The sequence below is a fragment of the Gossypium hirsutum genome, chromosome D04, assembly GCF_007990345.1.
Source record: "Gossypium hirsutum isolate 1008001.06 chromosome D04, Gossypium_hirsutum_v2.1, whole genome shotgun sequence".
Classification (NCBI taxonomy): Eukaryota; Viridiplantae; Streptophyta; class Magnoliopsida; order Malvales; family Malvaceae; genus Gossypium; species Gossypium hirsutum.
In genome coordinates, this window is record NC_053440.1 from 54583359 (window position 1) to 54603043 (window position 19685).

At 31.3% G+C, this 19685-nt stretch overlaps 2 protein-coding genes across 2 annotated transcripts; both read right to left on the bottom strand.

Annotated features, from left to right (window-relative positions):
* Nucleotides 1–2605: 2605 nt before the first annotated feature.
* Nucleotides 2606–4439, bottom strand: LOC107943854 (caffeoyl-CoA O-methyltransferase). Its single transcript, XM_016877670.2, has 4 exons — nucleotides 4114–4439; nucleotides 3774–3998; nucleotides 3155–3286; nucleotides 2606–3061 (listed from the first exon to the last, which is right to left on the bottom strand). Exons 1-4 carry the CDS (start codon nucleotides 4207–4209, stop codon nucleotides 2768–2770), a joined length of 747 nt encoding a protein of 248 aa, XP_016733159.1. The 5' UTR covers nucleotides 4210–4439; the 3' UTR covers nucleotides 2606–2767.
* Nucleotides 4440–16868: 12429 nt separating this feature from the next.
* LOC107943850 (protein ALP1-like) lies at nucleotides 16869–18134 on the bottom strand. The gene has a single exon (XM_016877666.2). It carries the CDS (start codon nucleotides 18132–18134, stop codon nucleotides 16869–16871), a length of 1266 nt encoding a protein of 421 aa, XP_016733155.1.
* Nucleotides 18135–19685: the final 1551 nt, after the last annotated feature.

Here is a 19685-nt window from a genome sequence, read left to right on the forward strand (position 1 = left end):
TATCATATCAATTTTAATAATATTATTGTAAATCCACTGAAAAAATCGCTATAAATAATCTCTTAAATCTTTATATTATATTGATAGTTCATGAAGTATTGAGATATAAGTTTCATATATTTTTCAAATAAAACATATTTTATTAACAAAAACATGAATTTTGTAAAAGTAACATAGAAGCTCTTGTATTAAGCGTTGGATTGCGTTTTGGTTTTTCTACTCAAAAAAAATAAATTGATCATTCTATTAAAAGCTTACCCTTGTAAATTAACATGAGGTAAAAGTGGCACGTCGCATGTTATTGTCTGGTTATTTTGTCAACTACACCAATTTTTTATAGTACAAATGGAGGAAATTTTTAATAGAAATGACCAAATTACTTACGGGGACTAATTTACCCATTTTTTTAAGTAGATGGGCAAAATGCAATCCGACTCTTAATACAAGACTTGCATGATACTTATACCCTTGAAATTCAATGAGTCGAAGTAAACAATAAATAAAAAAAGTAGCGTGGTTAGATTATACTTGTACTAGTATTTGGATTTCAAAACTCACCCAAACAATCTCCAAAATTGGACTTGTCATCATTAGACTATTAAATGTATTGTTTTTTCCCTAAAAAAATCCTAACCCAGTAATAAGGAGATATAATATTAGGGTTTTCACTTTTGCACCAACTCTGAATGCCTCTAACTTCTTTCTTTCCACAAAACCCTAAAAATAATGGTGAAAAGAGCACCAATTGAGCCCGTACAATGCTTCAACCGCAAGACAACGACGGTAGTCATAACCTACTGCAAGAGAGGTTGTGGTCTTTTCAAAATCAATGGTTGTCCCATCAAGCTTGTTAAACTAGAGATCCTTCGTTTAAGGCCATCAAACAGATCCTCATCATCGATCGTCATCATTTCGTCGACGTCGACATGAGGATTCAAATTAAAGGTGGAGGTCACACTTCACAGATCTATGCTTTCTATCAGAAGTATGTTGACGAGCAAAGCAAGAAGGAGATTAAGGATATATTGGTCAGGTGCAATGGGACTTTGTTGGTGGTTGGTTTAAAGAGGTGTGAGTCCAGGAAATTCAGTGGAAGAGGTGGTAGTGTCATGGGGCTAAAACTTTAGTATTGTAAATCGCGCAAGCTTAGGCAAAAACTAAACACACCAAGCATTTGAGTAAATGCTCTCAAAGTGTTTCTATTACTTTAAAAAATTACATCTGAGTGATTGCAAATGAGGGGGGAAGACCTCTATTTATAGTTGAGCTCACCCAAACCCAACAGTACAATTTAAATTATATCAACAGTTGAGATTAAGCCTAACTACAAGGTTGAGAATCCTAAGGGATTTAAACACTTTACAAGATCCTTTAAGATTACAAATATTCACCATGGTAACTCTAGTTTTATTGGAGTGCTTCACTAGGCCACCAAAACTTCAAGTGGATGAACTTCTCCATATCTTTCATGAATCGGGTCAGTTCAAGTGGATTAAATAAGTCTCATTTGATCATTGCCTTCGTTGGGAAATTTTGTGTGCCTTGATCACAGGCTTTAAACCGCGACTTGTGACACTAGGGCAAGGTTCCAGAAGAGTTATGGTTGAACAAATTTGACTATTCATTTACAAAACTAGATATTGTTATTGCATGTTTTACTTATGCTTTGATGCTTATTCATGGTTTTCAGTATAATATTATTTAGAAAGGTAAGTTACATGGTCACCCAAATTTTCATTCTGGGGACCAAAAATTATAAATTTGCTAATTAGACACTACTGTTAACAATCGGTTTTATTTTAGTCACACAACTTTAATAAGTTTTTTTTTATTTTGGTCCCCCTATTAATTCAATGATATTGTACACTTATTATAGTCACCCAACTTCAATAATTTTTCATTATTGTCAGTCTTTTACTTTTAACAAGTGGTCAAAATGAAAATTTATTAAAGGTGAGTGACTAAAATGAAAATAGTTGTTAACGTCATGCCCAATTTGCAATTTTTTTTATTTTCAATGCAAAAATTTATGAAATTAGGTGATCAATTGTGTAATTTACACAATTTAAAATGGTTTTTAGTTACTTGTAAGTAATTTGGTTTAATTAATGATGGTTTGTGATATGCACGTTTAGTAGAATTGGTACCAATAATGTTAATATATTGCATTAAATGGCTTGTTGGTACATAGTCAATTCTGACTCAATTTGATTAACTCGAATTAATAAATTTTATCATAAAATGTCAATGATCTGGATTCAAAATTTACTTGGACATTAAATGATCCAATTTCAAAATGAATTAGACCCGAAATAACTTTGAATCCAAAATGTTGACTTGCCTCATTCATAAAATAAAAATAGCCCGAAGTTAAAATAATTCGAAAAGTTTAAAATTTGGATTGATTTGATTGGTTTCTTTTAATATGGTACCGAGTAAAATACAGGGACTAATCAAAGAATTAGACCCAATATTTATTTTTAATTATTATGTATTAGTCTTTAATTTTACTTATACACCAATAAGGTGCACCTAAATGTGCTATTTATGAAAATGATTCTTATTTTGTTAAAAATAGCTTCTGATCTAAATGGTAAGACATTGCTTGGTTTAGAATGTAATATGATTTGATAATGGTAGATAGGCATTGCGTTTATAAATGCCAAATTAAATTTACACCATATTTGAAATTGCACAAAAAAAATATGAAAGTTTGTCGATCTTGGGTGGTAGTAGCGGCTGTGGCGGCGGTAGCATTGGTGGTGGTTCATTTGACACGGCGGCAAAGGGTGATTCCATCGCCAACAGGGAGCATGCAAATCTCAATCCTGGGGTCAACAGCAAGAGCCTTGTTGAGTTCCAAAACGAAGTCTCTGTAGTACCTAACATACTTCCTAAGCGGAGCATCGGGCGGTGCCACCACCGACCCGTTCCACAGTGTGTTGTCGTAGCCAATCAAACCACCAACCTTCACCAACTCTATCAACCTCTTGTGGTAGTTGAGGTAGTTGTCTTTATCAGCATCCACAAAGATGAAATCATACGACCCATGATTCTTTTCCTGCACCAAAATTTTCGATCTCAATGCTCAAAAAAATTCTCATTGAGGAATAAAAACAAACAGGGGGAGTGCGTTGCTTAAAAAAAAGCTTACATCTTCCACCAATTTATCAAGAACAGGCATGGCAGGGCCTTCTTTGAATTCAATTTTGTGTGCAACGCCAGCTTTTTGGATTACAGGCAATCCCAACTCATAGTTTTCTCTGTTGATATCCATGGCCAAGATCTGCAAGTTCAATTTCCTTAGTCATTTAATGATACATATTGTTGTATGTTTTCATCGTGATCGGAGATCTCTCTAAATCAATCATTATGTATAAAAATCTCGCTCGATCAATTTCAAAAATTCTCATCAAAGTGTTACATAACTACGGACAATACTTATCTTACAGATTTCTAGGTTGTATAATCTCATTATAGATTATTATCATATCTGTTGTTTTTTTATAAAATGCCTAAAACTACTCATAGTCTCTCCTCAACCGGATAATGCATTTGAATTCATATACTCCTACACTAACAATAACACCGATGCAAATAGAACTAAAAATCAACCGACAATATACATGATAATAATCTATAATGACTAGAACTATTTATAGTCTCTCTTCAACCGCTTAAATAGGAGAAGGATAATGCACTTCAATACATTTGAATTATACCGATACAAAGAGTGAACCACAATATATATAAAACACCGTTAATCATTTTACCTTTCCGTCATCGGGTAAAGCGAGGGCGGTGGCTAACAAAGAATAACCAGTATAAACCCCAATTTCCATGGTATTCTTCGCATTGATCAGCTTAAGAAGCATGTTCAAGAATTGACCTTCATCAGCTGATGTAGTCATAAGGTTCCATGGATGCTTAGCGGTCAACTCTCTGAGCTCTTTCATGGGTTCAGGCTCCCTTGGATATACACTAGTCTCCAACATATACTGTAAAAAAAAACATCAATAAAATCAAAAACCCATTTCGAAACATCGATTAAAAACGAAAATTTTCAACAAATTCAAACAGGTTTCATTAAAGATGTGCTTCAATTTTTCATACCTGGTAAAGAGCATCGCTTTGCAAAAGGCTCTTATGGCCGACTTCTTGGTGCCTACCAGCTTCAGATTGTTGCTCTTGGGTGGTGTTGGTTGCCATTGCTAATGATCAGCAAAATTGGGATTTTATTTTTTGCTCTGATTTCCACCTGTTTTTGTGGAACTTTGAATTGGTCTTTCAATGGTGAGAACTTGAGTTGAAAGATGATGGAATGGGGAATGGGGTTTATATGGAAGTTGAATATACCGGTTGGACCGACAGTTTTGTGGTGAACCGCACGCCAACCCGGTCGGGGGTTGGTGAAGTCCTAAAATTGCATGAATATGGATGACTTGGTGATGAGGTCAAATTCCTTTATTTATTGTGTCACTTTCCTCTTTCTTCCTTTTTTTTTATTACTTCATTTTATCCGTTACTTTATAAAAATTTTAAAATAATAATCTATTTATTTTAATTTATCAGAATTTTATCTTCGTATTTTCCGATTGAGTCTTAGCTCGATTGGTATAGATATTATTACCAATGCAGGAGGACATGGGTGCACATTGTCCTCCTATTTATGAGTTGAGAAGTGATTATGAGTACTTTTAAGAACAATTACATACAAATTGTTATTTTTTTTAATTTCCTACTAATTCACTTGCTTAAAATTTTATATTTTACCTCGATTAAAACTGAAAATTCAAATATGATAATTATACATAATAAAACTTAAACGTAAGTACTCAAAAACTCTAAATCTCAACATTTACCAATAATATCGAGAGTTTTATTCAATTATAAATTAAATAAGGTGAATATAATTGGGGCCTAGGATGGTGGTGGTGATGGGATTCACCAACTTTGTCATTAGTTTCTTTTATATTTTTAGAATTAGTAAAGAGAACTTATATGTTGAAAAAACCGAGCAAAATGATCATTTTGTAATAATTGCAAAAAAAAACTATTCATTTTATAGCGTTAACTTAATATATAATAAATATGATATTTTTAAGTGATGTGGTATATTCACTCGACTCATCATAGCTTCAAAAACTTGAATTTCATTCACTAGTTTAATGCAATAGTTTATGTTTTTAAAGCCGAATGGGTCGGGTGAGCATTTTAGACTAATTCAATGTCATTTGATTAAGTTCACCTCCTAAAATTAATCATTCTTTTCTTTGGGTATTACAAAAATGGTTATTTTATTCATTTGTTCAACATACAAGGACCTACAAATAGGTAGGGGCTTTACTCTCAACCCAAAAAGATAAAATTGTAATTTGATCGCTTCAAATATAATAACATTATAAAACTTAAACGTGAATACTCAAAGACCCTAAACCCCTGCATTTATTAACAATATCGAGATTATAAATTAAATAAAACCCCATACCTAGAATTTGGTGAATATAATTGGGGGCTAGGATGGTGGTGATGGGATCCACCAAACTTGTCATTAGTTTCTTTTATAAGTTAGGCAAATGGAAATAAATAAATAAATATATAAATATGGAAGTTGGTAAACTTAGAGGTTGGTGAATGGGGTAATCATTGGGGAAAAAAAATCTATTTTGGTGTAGGATAAGGAAAAGTTGGGTAAAATATTGTGATAGTCCTTGTACTATTGTGTAAAGCACATTTTAGTCCTTATATTTTTAGAATAAGTGTATGTTGAAAAAATTGAGCAAAATGATATTTTGTAATAATTGAAAAAAAATAACTACTAATTTTATGGCGTTAATTTAACATATAATATGATATTTTTAAGTGATGTGATATATTCACCCGACCTACCATAGCTCTAAAAACTTGAATTTCATTCACTAGTTTAATGCGGGTTTTTTACATCAATAATATAAAATAAATACCAAAATAGGATAATAAGATCAATATCCACGAAACTAGGCAAGGATAACAGCAAAAAATTGATGTCGCCTGACCAATCGACTGCACCGTTTTCCTCTTTAAAAAATTATTTCTTTTGAGTGCAACCTTACCAATAGGCGACACCTGTATTTAAAACCCAAAATACGATTTTTTTTTAATAATATAAGCATAAAAATGAAAAAAAATATTAATGCTGTTGATGTGTTAGGCTACACCCTATTGCTTTTAATAAGATATTTTTTTAAGCTGAAAAAAAACTGAAATATTAAAAAAAATTAGCTACTTCCGTAGTTTGTTTCCATCATTATACGGTGAATAATAACCGTTGATACGATTGTCAACGAAAATTATGTTGACAGTCAAACTAATTTATGGTCAATCATAAAAACGTGTAAATAAAGCAATAGATCCACGGCAACTGTGTTTTGATGAGGATAAAGTTTTATATTTATTTAAAAATTGTGCATTAATTTTCACCAAAAAAAAAAGTGTACATTAATAATTTATTATATTAGTCCTTCCTTTTTCACACCTGTCCAATCTTTTTCTATTTCCTTTTCACACATATCCAATTCGGGTTCTGATACCCCATAAATTTTAATATATTAGTATTTCTTTTCAGCTTAAAAAAATATTTTATTAAAAATAATAGGGTGTCACTTCACACATTAGCGATACAATAAAAAATGTTTTTTTGTTTTTATACGTATATTGTTTAAAAAAATCGTATTTTAAGTTTTAAATACAGGTGTCGCCAATTGGTCAGGCTGTGCCCAAAAAATTATTTTTTTTTAAAAGAGGAAAGTGGTGCCGCCAATTGGTTAGGCGGCATCAGTTATTTTCTGTTATCTTTGCCTAGTTTCGTGAATATTAATCACCTTATCCTATTCTGATATTTATTTATTTTATATTATTGAGGTAAAAAAAACCAGTTTAATGCAATGATTTATGTTTTTTAAGCCGCAATGGGTCGGGTGAGCATGCCCAGATAATTAAAAATTCCATGTCATATTTTAAATTAATGCCACGTCATTTGATTAAGTTCACCTAAAATTAATCATTCTTTTCTTCGAGCATTATAAAAATAGTTATTTTATTCATTTGTTTGACGTACGAGGACCCATGAGCGGTTAGGGCCTTTGCTCTCGACCCCAAAAAAGTGAAATTGTAATTTGGTCACTTCAAAAATTATGAAATTGTAAGTTAATATATTGATAAAATTACAAATTGATCCTTTTAAAATTATAATTCAATTTTGTCCTCAAGTTTTTGGCAAAAACCTATACAATAAAAAGTTTGTACTAATTAGAGATTTTAATTACAATTCAAAGTTTTTAGTTTTAAGGGTTTTTTAATTGCAAATGGTCAAAAAAATTTTATTATTTATCCAACTAAATATATTAAAAAGTTATTTCTCGAAATATTTTTTTCTGAAATATATTGATATTTATGGGTGTCGAGTTTAGTATAAAATTTTAACTATTGAGTCTTTTTAGGATTGAGGAGGGGGCAAAGAAAAAAACTTCAACTGATAAGTTTGACATTAGACCTTGACTCTCACTGGTGTCGAGATTCGTTTCAATATTTTGATTATTTTCTAAGTTTAATTTCAAATCTGACTCGATTGGGTGTCTAGTTTTCTTTATTACTTTAATTTCAAAATAAAAAAATTTATTAATTTTTGTAAAAGAAAAATATGAATTATAATAATTAGATGTTTTAATCATGAAATTATATAAATTAGTATCTAGTCCATGCTTCACATTAGATTAATTATTTATTTGGATTAAATTATAGAGTAAAAATTTAAAAGTTAAAATATACTCTAAGTCCTTATACACTTTTTGTGTTTGGAATTTAGTCCCTACTTTTATTTTCAAGAATATAGTCCTTTTACTTTTTAGATTTAAAAATTGAGGTTTAGTTGTTACCGTTGTTAATTTTATTTTATTAAATTATTTAGTGTGATATTTTGAGATTAAAAATAATATATTCTCTTGATAGTTGCATAATAATAAAAATAATGTTGAAAATACTTGTAATAGCCCGATTTTAGGCTTAGTCGGAACAGTGGTTTCGGGACCACAAATCCGACGAAAAAAAAATGTAATGGCTTGAATTTTCAGAGGTGTCGGAACGGTGATTCGAGATCACTAAATTCGACAAATGGGTAGAAAATATTATTAATTTAGTAAGTATAAGTTAAATATGAAGTTAGGAAAATTTTTGAAATAGTGAATAGTGCACTAGAAATAAATATTAAAATAATTAGAATCGAAATGAGGTATCAAGACCTCGGGGATTTTAAACTGAGCCATAAATATTTTTATAAATATTCATGGAGTGTTAAAAAGTTAGTATTAAAGTTTCGTTAAGAAATTTTAAAGTTCCGATAATTAATTGAACAAAAAGGACTAAATTGTAACAAATGCAAAATTTTGGGAAATGATTAAATAGCTTAAATGATAAAAGGAAGAGGGCTTTAAAGACAAATAGACCCAAGGTCTATTTGGGCTGGACGGCAGAGGCATGAAATCAGCAAGAAAGTAAGGAGAATTAAGGGCAAAATTGGAAAATTGCAAAATTTGCTTAATAAAGTTAGGACCCAAGTGGAATTATCCAGATTTCTCTTCATTTTTCTGAATTCTCATCAGCTAAAACACCATGGAAGGGCTTCTTCAAGCTGGTTCTTCATATTTTTATTACAAGTAAGTTCAATTCTTGACTATTTCTTGAAATTTTTGTATTTTTATGACTTTTACAACTAGGCCCACTTGTTAAATCCATTAGTTTTTGATTTTATGAAAGAAGTTGAAAGTTGATATGAATATGTGCTGGAAGTATATGATGATTTAGCATGAAATTAGAGCTTTAAATTTTTCATATGCTGATTTTATTGAAAGAATTGAATAGAAAGTGAATGTTTGAGACCTAATAGTAAAAGAGTTTGAAGATAGAGTTATATGTGGAAATTCTGAATTTCAATAGTTGTGTAACAACTTATAATGTCTAGTAAAGTACTAATTGAGAAAATTAGATTAATTGAGGGGTTAATTGAGAAAGGACCGAATTGTATAAACTGTGAAATTTGGGGCAAAATGGAAATCAACATTTTGCACTAAAGCAGTTTTGGACAGCAGCAGTAGTGTAACTTTGAAAAATCACCAAAAATTGTAGAGATTGAATTAGAGGATGAATAAAATATGAAACTAAAGCTTATTGAGTCTAGTTTCTTATAAAAGAAATGATGTGAGCAATGGAATTGTAAATCATGAGATATAATAGATTTTGTGAGACAAGGTCAGAATGAATTCGGGTTCCCCTGTTCTGACTTTGGAAAATCATTAAAAATTGTACAAAAATGATTATGAGTTATAGTTTATATGGTTAGAATCCTTAATGAGTCTATTTTTAGAAGAAACAAGCTAAAACATCATCCGAATTCTGTACAATGAGATAATTAATTTTTAGTGAAGAGTGGTCGGAACTGTCAGACAGCGAAACAGGGGAAACTTTAAAGAATAAACTGTACTATTTGGCTGAACCAAAAATTATGAAAATTTTATGGTATGAAGATATATGAGTCTAGTTTCAGGGAAAATTAACGTATCTTAATTTGGAGCTCTGTAGCTCCGGATAAAAATAATTTAGTGACTCTGACTCGGATAAACTACTTTGAATATACATGTTAGTGAATATTGAAATTATGGTTAATGTTGTTTAAGTGTGTTATACACATTAAGGATGTGGAATGGAGAGGAGGAGGAGGAAAATTGGGAAATATATGAATGATTCGTGTATAAATGGTCATATGTTTGATTATAACTCATAAACGATGAAATATGAATGATGCTTATTTTGTGCATTATTGGTCATGGTTTAAGCTCATGTGTGAAAATAAAGTTTCATAGTATGTGTGTATGGTATATTCAGTATATGATTTGGCATGAAATAATACCATGAATGGTTTATGAATTAACACATGTTGGTAAGCATGATATATGAATAAATGATCAAATTGAGCGGAACGCCGGATTTGAGTACTTCTGATCAAGTGACAAAGTGATAAGTGGTAGCTTTAGCTACACTTATCTGATCAAGTGACAAGTGGAAAGTGATAAGTAATAGCTTCGGCTATACTTATCTGATCAAGTGACAAAGTGATAAGTGGTAGCTTTAGCTACACTTATCTGATCAAGTGACAAGTGAAAAGTGATAAGTAATAGCTTCGGCTATACTTATCTGATCAAGTGACAAAGTGATAAGTGGTAGCTTTAGCTACACTTATCTGATCAAGTGACAAGTGGAAAGTGATAAGTAATAGCTTCGGCTATACTTATCTGATCAAGTGACAAAGTGATAAGTGATAGCTTCGGCTACACTTATCTGATCAAGTGACAAGTGAAAAGTGATAAGTGATAGCTTTAGCTACACTTATCTGATCAAGAGACAGAGTGATAAGTGGCTACACTTATCTGATCAAGAAACAAAGTGATAAGTGGCTACACTTATCTGATCAAGAAACAAAGTGATAGGTGGCTACACTTATCTGATCAAGAAACAAAGTGATAAGTGGCTACACTTATCTGATCAAGAAACAAAGTGATAGGTGGCTACACTTATCTGATCAGGGACAAGTGATAAGTGATCATACGTAAGACCATAGTTATACTATGGCAAAGTGAAAGTGAAGTACTCAATTTTCCGTAACCGTTCCCTAATTTGATTAAGGATGGTAAGTGACAAATGAGCCCAAAAGAATTAAAGTAAATGGATAAGTGGTAGTGTATTTATATCAGGACGATGTTGTTATTCAAACTAAAGTGATATTTTCATTGCTAAATTGAGAATTTCATAAATGTGTTATTGAATGGTATAATCAATAAACATTGAGTTAAATGGTAAATACATATTAGTTTTGAATTTGATGTCATTGAATTGCACGTGAATTAAATGGAAATTGCTAGTGATATGATTTAAATTATGAGCATGAGAAATTGCGAATTGAATGAAATGGAAATGAAGCATTAAATTGCATGAATATGTATCGGGTCTCGCGGGCCCTAATTATTATGATTATAATATTTTGAGGATATATTGGGAAAAGTTATAGAAACATGTTAATTATTTTGAAAGTTTTAATTTTGATGAAATTTTATAACTCGGTTAAATACGTTTACAAGTGTATGTGTTTTGGTAATGCCTCGTACCCTATTCCGGTGTTGGATACGGGTAAGGGGTGTTACAATACTAATTATATTTTTTCTTAAAATCACTCATTCGAACTTGTTATGATAAAATAATTTTTTTTTCTCTTGAAATAGTGTTCTTAACAAAAATTAACGTCAACATTTTGATTGAAATAGTTAACAATATTAACTGAGCTTAATGGTATTATAAGCTCTTGAACTTAAAAAAAAAATCAATTTAGCCCCTACGAATTTTATGCACCCAATCGAGCCCCTAAACTAATAAAACAAGTAAAATAGGCCATTTGATTGACGTTGATCATTTAATAGAAGTCATGTCAGTATCGATTCTGATGTGGAAGTGTCATATCAGCACAAAATTAAAAAAATATAAGTACACAATGAATATAAACAAATGGTTGCACATGTTCACTTGAATCTGGACACCTATTTACCTAGATACATTAAGGAATTATAAAAAAAACATAAAAAAATATAAAAATACTAGAAATTAATTAAAAATCATGAAATTTCATGAAATTTATAAAAAAATTTATTATTTTTATATTTCAAATTAGAAAATGAATATCAGCAATTTATATCATAAAATCAAGATTAACAATTTTTTTTGTTATATTTTTACCTCTCTTTTTCAATTGCATAAGTTATATTACTCAAATAATTTAATCAAAACAAGGAAATTATTTTTATGTGTTTTAACTAATTTCTAATAATTTTATAATTCTTTTTCTAATTTTTATGGTTTTTAAAAAATTATTTTTATAAATTTTATGAAAAATTATGGCTTTTAAGTTATTTTCTAATTATTTTTAGAAAATTTAATGATTTTTATATATATTTTTTATAAAGTCTTTATTTTTTTAATAATTCTAGAATAAATCTAAATAAATGTGTGTCCATATTTATTGTGTACTTATTTTAAAAATAATTTATTTTTTACTTTTTGTTGATCTAACATTGTTATGTTAGTGGCATATGTTAATAACCACGATAGTGTTGTCCTTAAATATGATCAACATCAGTCAAATGGCCTATTTAGTCAATTTTGTTTGTTTGATGGTGTTGAGTATGACTCTTATTTCAGTCAAATTTGAGAAATAATATTTCAGTTAAACTCTGTTTGTTCGTTTCAATCAAACTCTGATTAGTCTAGATTATTTTATTATTATTTGACCTATGAATTTAGCCTATAAATAGGCTATTTTACAACCTTAGAAAATACACCAATTAGAGATTAGAACTCATAACACATTTAGAGAATTTTGTGTTTACGTTTTGAGGATTCTTTGTTTTCAGGTTTTAGGGGTTTAGTTTTTATCTTCATCTTTTGTACTATTTGTTCTTTTGCCATTATAGTAAAATTATCATTGCCCGTGGTTTTTTATCCTCTTTGGAGGGGTTTTTTCACGTTAAATTTGTGTGTTCAATTTCTCAATTTATTCCGCTATTGTTTTTTACTTGTTGCTTAATTGGGTCGATCCTAACAAATGGCTTAATTGGATGCAAAAAGTTCGAAAGTACTTATTGATTTTAAAAAAAGAGAACTCGATGACTAATTTTACTAATAAACTTGTTAGCTATTTAGACTAACTAATTGCATTATAGAAGTTGATGGATCCAATTATGTAAAAATTAGATCTCAAGTTTCAAGATAGCCTAGGGGCCAAAATTAAAATTTGACCATTTTTTATAATATAATAAGAACTATACAAACCCAAAAATACCGGGAAGCCACATGTTAGTCTTTAAAACCATTATTTTATATAACTGTATAATATTTTAACCGAAAAGTTAATGATATTAACTATTTAAACTAAATAATAACATTATAAAAATATAATGACCAAATTATATTTAAATTAAAGAAAAAAGATTAAATTTAAAACTTAAGCAAATTAAAAGGACTAAAACTAAAATTTAATCATTTATCTAATATTATTTTTGATAAGTATATAAATAATTAATAAATTGTCTTTTTAGTCAAACAAAATTGAATACCGCGTTTGGTGAGGGAGTCCCATTTTTGTGCTTTGAGTCAAAGCTTTTGTGCTAACAAACATTGGTTTTTAAATTTAATCGAAGATGGAATCCTTCGTATTATTGATTCGTTGATCTAATCGTTTCAATTAAAAAAATATTAAAATCTTAAAAATTTTGGTTCGACGGTTGATTCAACTGATTTTTTAACTGAATTAATAGGTTCATACCAATTCTTGATCTAACAAGTTTAAAAACACCTTTCGAACCTCAGTAACCCAATCGGTTCCGCAAGCCGATTGGTTCGGTTCAAATAACATTGCTAACAACCCCGTTTTTCTTTTGCGTCGATTTGTCCCATTTCCTCTATTATTCTTTTTTTATCAGAATAAAAACACACTTGGTAAGGCACATTGTATTCTCAAAGGGAAGACTCAAGTTCGAATCTTGAAAATGGTATTGTTAGAACGGGTAATCTATAAAACGAACATAAAAAGTATTTGTGTGTATACATATTCTTACTTAAATATAAGTGTGTATATATATATTTTTATATTATTTTGTGGCTTGGAAATAAGGCAGGGGTTGCCAGCTATGATGATATTTGGATTGGTGTTTGAGTATGATATCGTAATTTTATAAAGTAAATTATATTACGTTGAGTTCGTTTTTATCTTTTTATATGTAAAAAATATGAAAAAAAATGTTGAGATATTGCAAAATGCATCCTCAATGTTTTGGGTTTTTTTACTTTAGCTCTTAACATTTCTTTATTGCAACCTCACCCACAACGTTGCAAAAAATTTCAAATAAAACCAAAATTGACAGAAACCATCAGTCAACTAACGGTGAACCATACTATTCTATGCAGGATGACACATCATTGATGATATGTTATTTTTCGTGAAAAAATACCAATTGAAGTGGAGGGTTTCTTCAAACAACAAAGAGCCAGGTCAATTATTCAATTAAATAATATTGAGCATGTTTCCCATCTCTTCTCAAGAAAAATTGTGCTCAATTTCATATGTGGCAATTTCGCCAAGATCTCTTTGTTAGTTGGGGGAAGAATCCACACGAATCGAATTTTTTTAGGAACATATCAAGAAAGAATTAGATTTGGTTAGACAATGTATAGTTGGTAAATAGGGATTGATTTTTTTGCAATGTACGAAATGTATCGTCAAATATTCAATATGATTCCACAAGATCTAGTTTCGTTTAAGTAACAAATTCTCACCAATTGAAAAGATTTTCTAATCAATTCATAGATTGTTTTGATTCTATTAGTAACGAGGATTCGAAAAGAGAATTTTTTTCTAAAGAGAGAAAATTTTCAAAAATATATAGAAAATTAATTAAAATTAAAAAATTGTTTTAAAAATTATTAGAAATAAAATATATTACAATTTTTTTCTTTTTCACTTTCTTGCCTTTTTTATTCCTTAATTATTTCATTTCATTTTTTTTCCCTTTTTCATCTTTTTTATTTCTTTTAACATTTTTAAAATTTTTTAAAAAATTCTTTAATCCTTTCTTCAACTATTTCTTTCCTTCTCTTCTCTCAAATACGATTGCCGCCGTTCAGACCACCGTGCCGGAAATGGCTTAGTCCAAAAATCATACTCTTTCAAATCCTTAACAAACTCCATCCGAAGCCAGTGAACAACAATAAACGTCAATAGTCAATAACCAATCAAACAATTTTTTTTAAAAAAAAGGAAAGACCCTGTTTTTGAATACCTTTTTTCGATCAAGGTCTGATTCATGGAGATCTCGTCACTTTCTTGACGATTCAGATGTTGAAGCTCAAGTCCATGATGCGGCAGATAACATATTGGAAACCCGCTGCCATCCGACGATAGAGCTCCGAGATCGAAAAGAGAATAATTCGGGTTTAAAGGTTAAATTTTGAACTAATTGTGTTGAATTCTCAAAGATCGAAACCGTTGAAATTAGCGAGAGGAAGAAAATAGAGTAATTAGTGGTGCCCGATCAGAGTTTCAACGCCGGAGATGATGGCTCTCAACTGTGTTTATGGCGATGCTGAGGTCTCGAGATCTCGTCCTTTTTTCTCTATTTTTTATTTTTTTTTCTTCTTTTTTTCTCCTTTCTTTTTCTTCTCCACAAAAACCCTAGCCACCTTCCTTCAAGCCACGCTGGTGTAGCAGTCCCTGATCCGTTCACACCGTCGGTGTCGTTCATCTGTGCTGGCGTCTTCCTTCTTTCTCTCTCCCCTTATGTTGCCTTTTTCTTAATGATTAATGATTAGGGTTGGATACGCTCTACGTTTACCTGTGGTTAGTGTAAAAATAATGGTGAATGTGAGATTAGATACTATAACAATACTGTAACGTGAGACAAAAAGTAAGCTAACCGCACCGCACCCAATCGCCCGTCTAAACCCACCCTAAAATAATAACGGGAAATTAAGAAAAAAGAAAAAAAAACTAATAAAGTGGGTGTTTTAACCATTTAATGCATTAATATATTTTTTAAATAAAGTTTCTATCTTTTAAAAAAAATTATAAAAATATCACATTAATGGTGATGCGTCATGTCATGTGAGCAAAAAAATATTTATAGTTAGTTGACTGATAGTTTCCGTCAATTTTGATCTTATTTGAAAGTTTTGAAATGTTATGAGTGAAATTGCAACAACAAAAAAATGTTAAGGACTTAAGTGAAAAATCTCGAAACATTGAAGGTGGATTTTATTATAATTTAGTTTTCTTTAAATTTTTTCATTTATTTAAAAGGGGTTTTTTTTATATATTTGTATACAATATAAGAATTTTTAAGAAAACTAAATAGTTGGAATAACATAGGTTATAGATAGTGTTTTTAGGACCGAATTAGATTGATCCGGATTTGACTGATACACTAATTTGGAACAAGGTAAAAGATCGGTTGACTCACAAATCTATGGATGAATTTGAATCAAACTAAAAACTAGTTGAATTGAAAATTGAACCAATTAAATCGAATTTTATAATTTTTTATAATTTATTTGATTTGAAGCAAACGAATTGAGAATCGATGATCTAACCGATTCGACCATTTATCCAATTTCAAAAACTTTGTTTATAAATACTAAGATTCAAACTCGAAACTCACTAAGTGCCACCTATTTAAAATATCTACATAGACTAATTGAGCTAAAACAAAAGGTTCAAACACCTAACCTTTTTTCCAAGAGAGATGAAGAGACTCATCTAAGGCATTCTCAAAAGCATTAACAAAAGTTATCCTATGTTACTCGGACTCTTCATTTTTTTTATCGTAAGTCATCGGTATCTTACCGCGCAAGTAACCATGTCTTTCCAATATGCAGTTTACAATCAACCATTCCATATGTGGAAAAAACAACAAAGATTTTGCTTTCAATTGAATAAAAAATGGCAGAATGAGAAGAATTTATTACATTGTTCTTTGGTTAATCTATGGATGATTCTGAAAAATAGCCATGAAGAAAAAGAATGTATAGTCCATATTGAACTTATTTTGTTTCAAATGAGCGAAAGAATGTGCATTTTACCTATTTCAAAAATCGTTCAATGAATTTTGAATCGATCCGAACCCGATCATGTTTTCAAAGCTACAAGTTGTACTCAACTTGAAACATGAGCTGATTCTCTAGCTTGTTTTCATCGAACCCCGAATTGTCCAAATCTGACAATATTTCACGAATTGACCGATCTAAACACAAGCTTGTTCCGCCAATGCATCTCGAATTGCAGAAGCCTCAATGCTATCTTCCTCATAGTGCTGCTGGTGATGAAAGCTTTGAGTATGCCCCAAGTAATCTCCCATGGTTTCACACAATGCAGAATCATCTTCCCTCATGAGCAACACATTATGCAAAATCGAACAAGCCCCGATAACGGCGACGGCGGCCTTCAACTCTTCGTGTATCGGTCGGTTCAAAATCCCCCAATTCTTCAAACTAGCAATGGTTTTCAACGCCGATGAACGCATTACACTATGCGCCGCGTTGAACCTCGCTCGGCTCGAACCCGGAAAAACGTCATGGAACGGCACCATTAACCATGGAAGCAAAGGGTAATCACCAGCACCAACAAAATATTGATTCACAGCTTCTCCATTGATGATCAAAGGGCTTGAATTTAATAACCTGCCTTCTTCAATATCTTTATACAAAGTTGAACATTCAAGTACTTTAAAATCTCTTTTGTTCCCTTTAAAACCTGCAATTATGCTTAAGATTTTTGATGATGAATCCACCACTATTTGAGCTGCAATACTATCAATGCCGCCATTGTTATCGTTCACAATGCTGAATCTCGTGCAATCGATGGCACCGCAACAATTCGGTAACCCGGTGAGTCGTTCGAACGAGGAGGAGACTGAGTTGAGCTCGTCGGGAGTCGGAAACGCGACCCAGAATCGGAAATTAGTGCAGAGGACTCGACACAGATGTTTGGTACAGAAACGAGTCACTGACTCGGAAACCCCAAATCGTTGAGCGATTTCGGGGTAACTCGAACCGGTGGCTAACCTAAACAAACCAATCCCTAGACGTAACTCGGCGGATAGATTCAACGGGGAACCAACCGGGTCCCGGCACTCCAACAACGGTTCAAGCAACCCGGCGAGCCATTCAAAGGTGGAGGATTTCATCCTGAAGAAGGGTTTGAATGAGTCAGGATCCCGAGTCAAACCGAGTCTGACTCGGTCGAGTTGGGGGTCGGTTTCTTCACCGGCGGGCTCGGAATCGGATTCTGAACAATGGGTTCTCTTCCGTTTCCGGGAAACCGAAACGAACGAAAAGGAAGCAGCGATTTGTTGCGATGAGAGCAAATAATTAAGAACGCCGGCAAAGGTGTTGGTGCCATCGGAGAAATGACTGTCGGTTGTTTTGTTGGAATCAAAGAGAAGGATGATCAATAAAAGGAGTTGAGAGACAAGGGAAGAGAGTAAAGCTGACAATTTTTGAGGATCCATATGTTGTTTCTTGTCGGGGAATGAGGGAAATTTTTTGATAGTCTTGGGAATCGAGTTTTTTTGTGTGTCAGAGATTGTTGGGTGAGTCAGAGAAGAGGACCAAATAATTCGACACACCTGGCTCAGACACTAACTCAGTACTTTCAGATTTTCTCTGCTTTTGTTTCACTTTGAAGTTTGTACCCTTTTGACTTTGTGTTCTTTTGGGTTGGGTTTTAATCATTTACACGGTCCAATGGGCTTTTTATTACCATTCTTCCAAATTAATGTATTCGAGGTTATTCATTCAAATTCGAAGATTGGTTCAATATCGATAAAGATTTGGACAAAAAATAGTAGAGTTAAAATGTGGGTTTTTTTAAATATCATGGATTGAGTAAGAAGGTTAACTAATAAAACGTGTTAAGTTTTAATTATTCATAAAAATATATCGAAGGTTTATAATTGGAGAGAGAAATCATTACGTCAAATGATGAGTTCATTGTGGTGATAACTTGTGTCATTTTGTTTGAAAAAGGTCGCAAATGATAGGTATCATTCTCTCATGAATTATCGCTTCAAGTGGTAGTTTCATGAAATAATAACACGTGGCATCTTCAAAAAAATATATATATAAAGCAAAATGTAATCCCACCATATTAGATGATTGGATTATTGTGAACGCAATAATTTTAGGTTGGGTATCGATACATTAAGAACAGGTAGCGATATTTTACCCTTCAAAAAATGGTTGTGTCTACTAATCTCCCAATAGGGGTGTGCATTCGGTTAACCGACCGGTTAACCGACCCGAATTAGTTAAAACTGAATTAACCGACCTCCAAAATTTTTTAACCGTTAACCAAACCGAAATTTTTTTAAAAAATATTAACCGAACCGAAATTTTTTCGGTTAAACCGGTCGGTTAACCGAATTAACCGAAAATCATATGATTTTTTTGGTTAAAAATTAACCGATTTAACCTATTTAACCGATTTAATCGATTTAACTGACTTAACCGATTTAATCGACTTAACCGATTTAAATCACTATATAATTAAAAAAATTACACAAGTCTTTGAATCACTACATAACTAAAAATATTACATAAGTCTTTGAATCACTACATAATTAAAAATATTACATAGGTCTTTAACACATAAAGTAAATTTACAATTAATTCATATTTTGAAAGACACGTACTGCTGCTCAAGAGAAGATGTGGATATAAATTTGGGTTCAAATTGTTTATAAAATTTTTATTTAAAAATAAATAAACTTACATTACAAACTTAGGAAAGAAAACATGAAACATGCAGTATTGCATGAAACATGAAACATGCAGTATAATGCACTATTTACATTATAAATTTGCGTGCATTATAATGTACAGAAGAAAACATGAAACATGCAGTATGAAACATGAAAACATGAAACATGAATTATTCTTGGGCTTAGTTCTTGGGCTTGGAGCCTGGAGGAGAAAAAATATATTGGGCTGGCCGGCTGGGCTTAATTTAAGGCCTATTACCTTACAAAATTCGGTTAACCAAATTTTTTCGGTTTTAACCG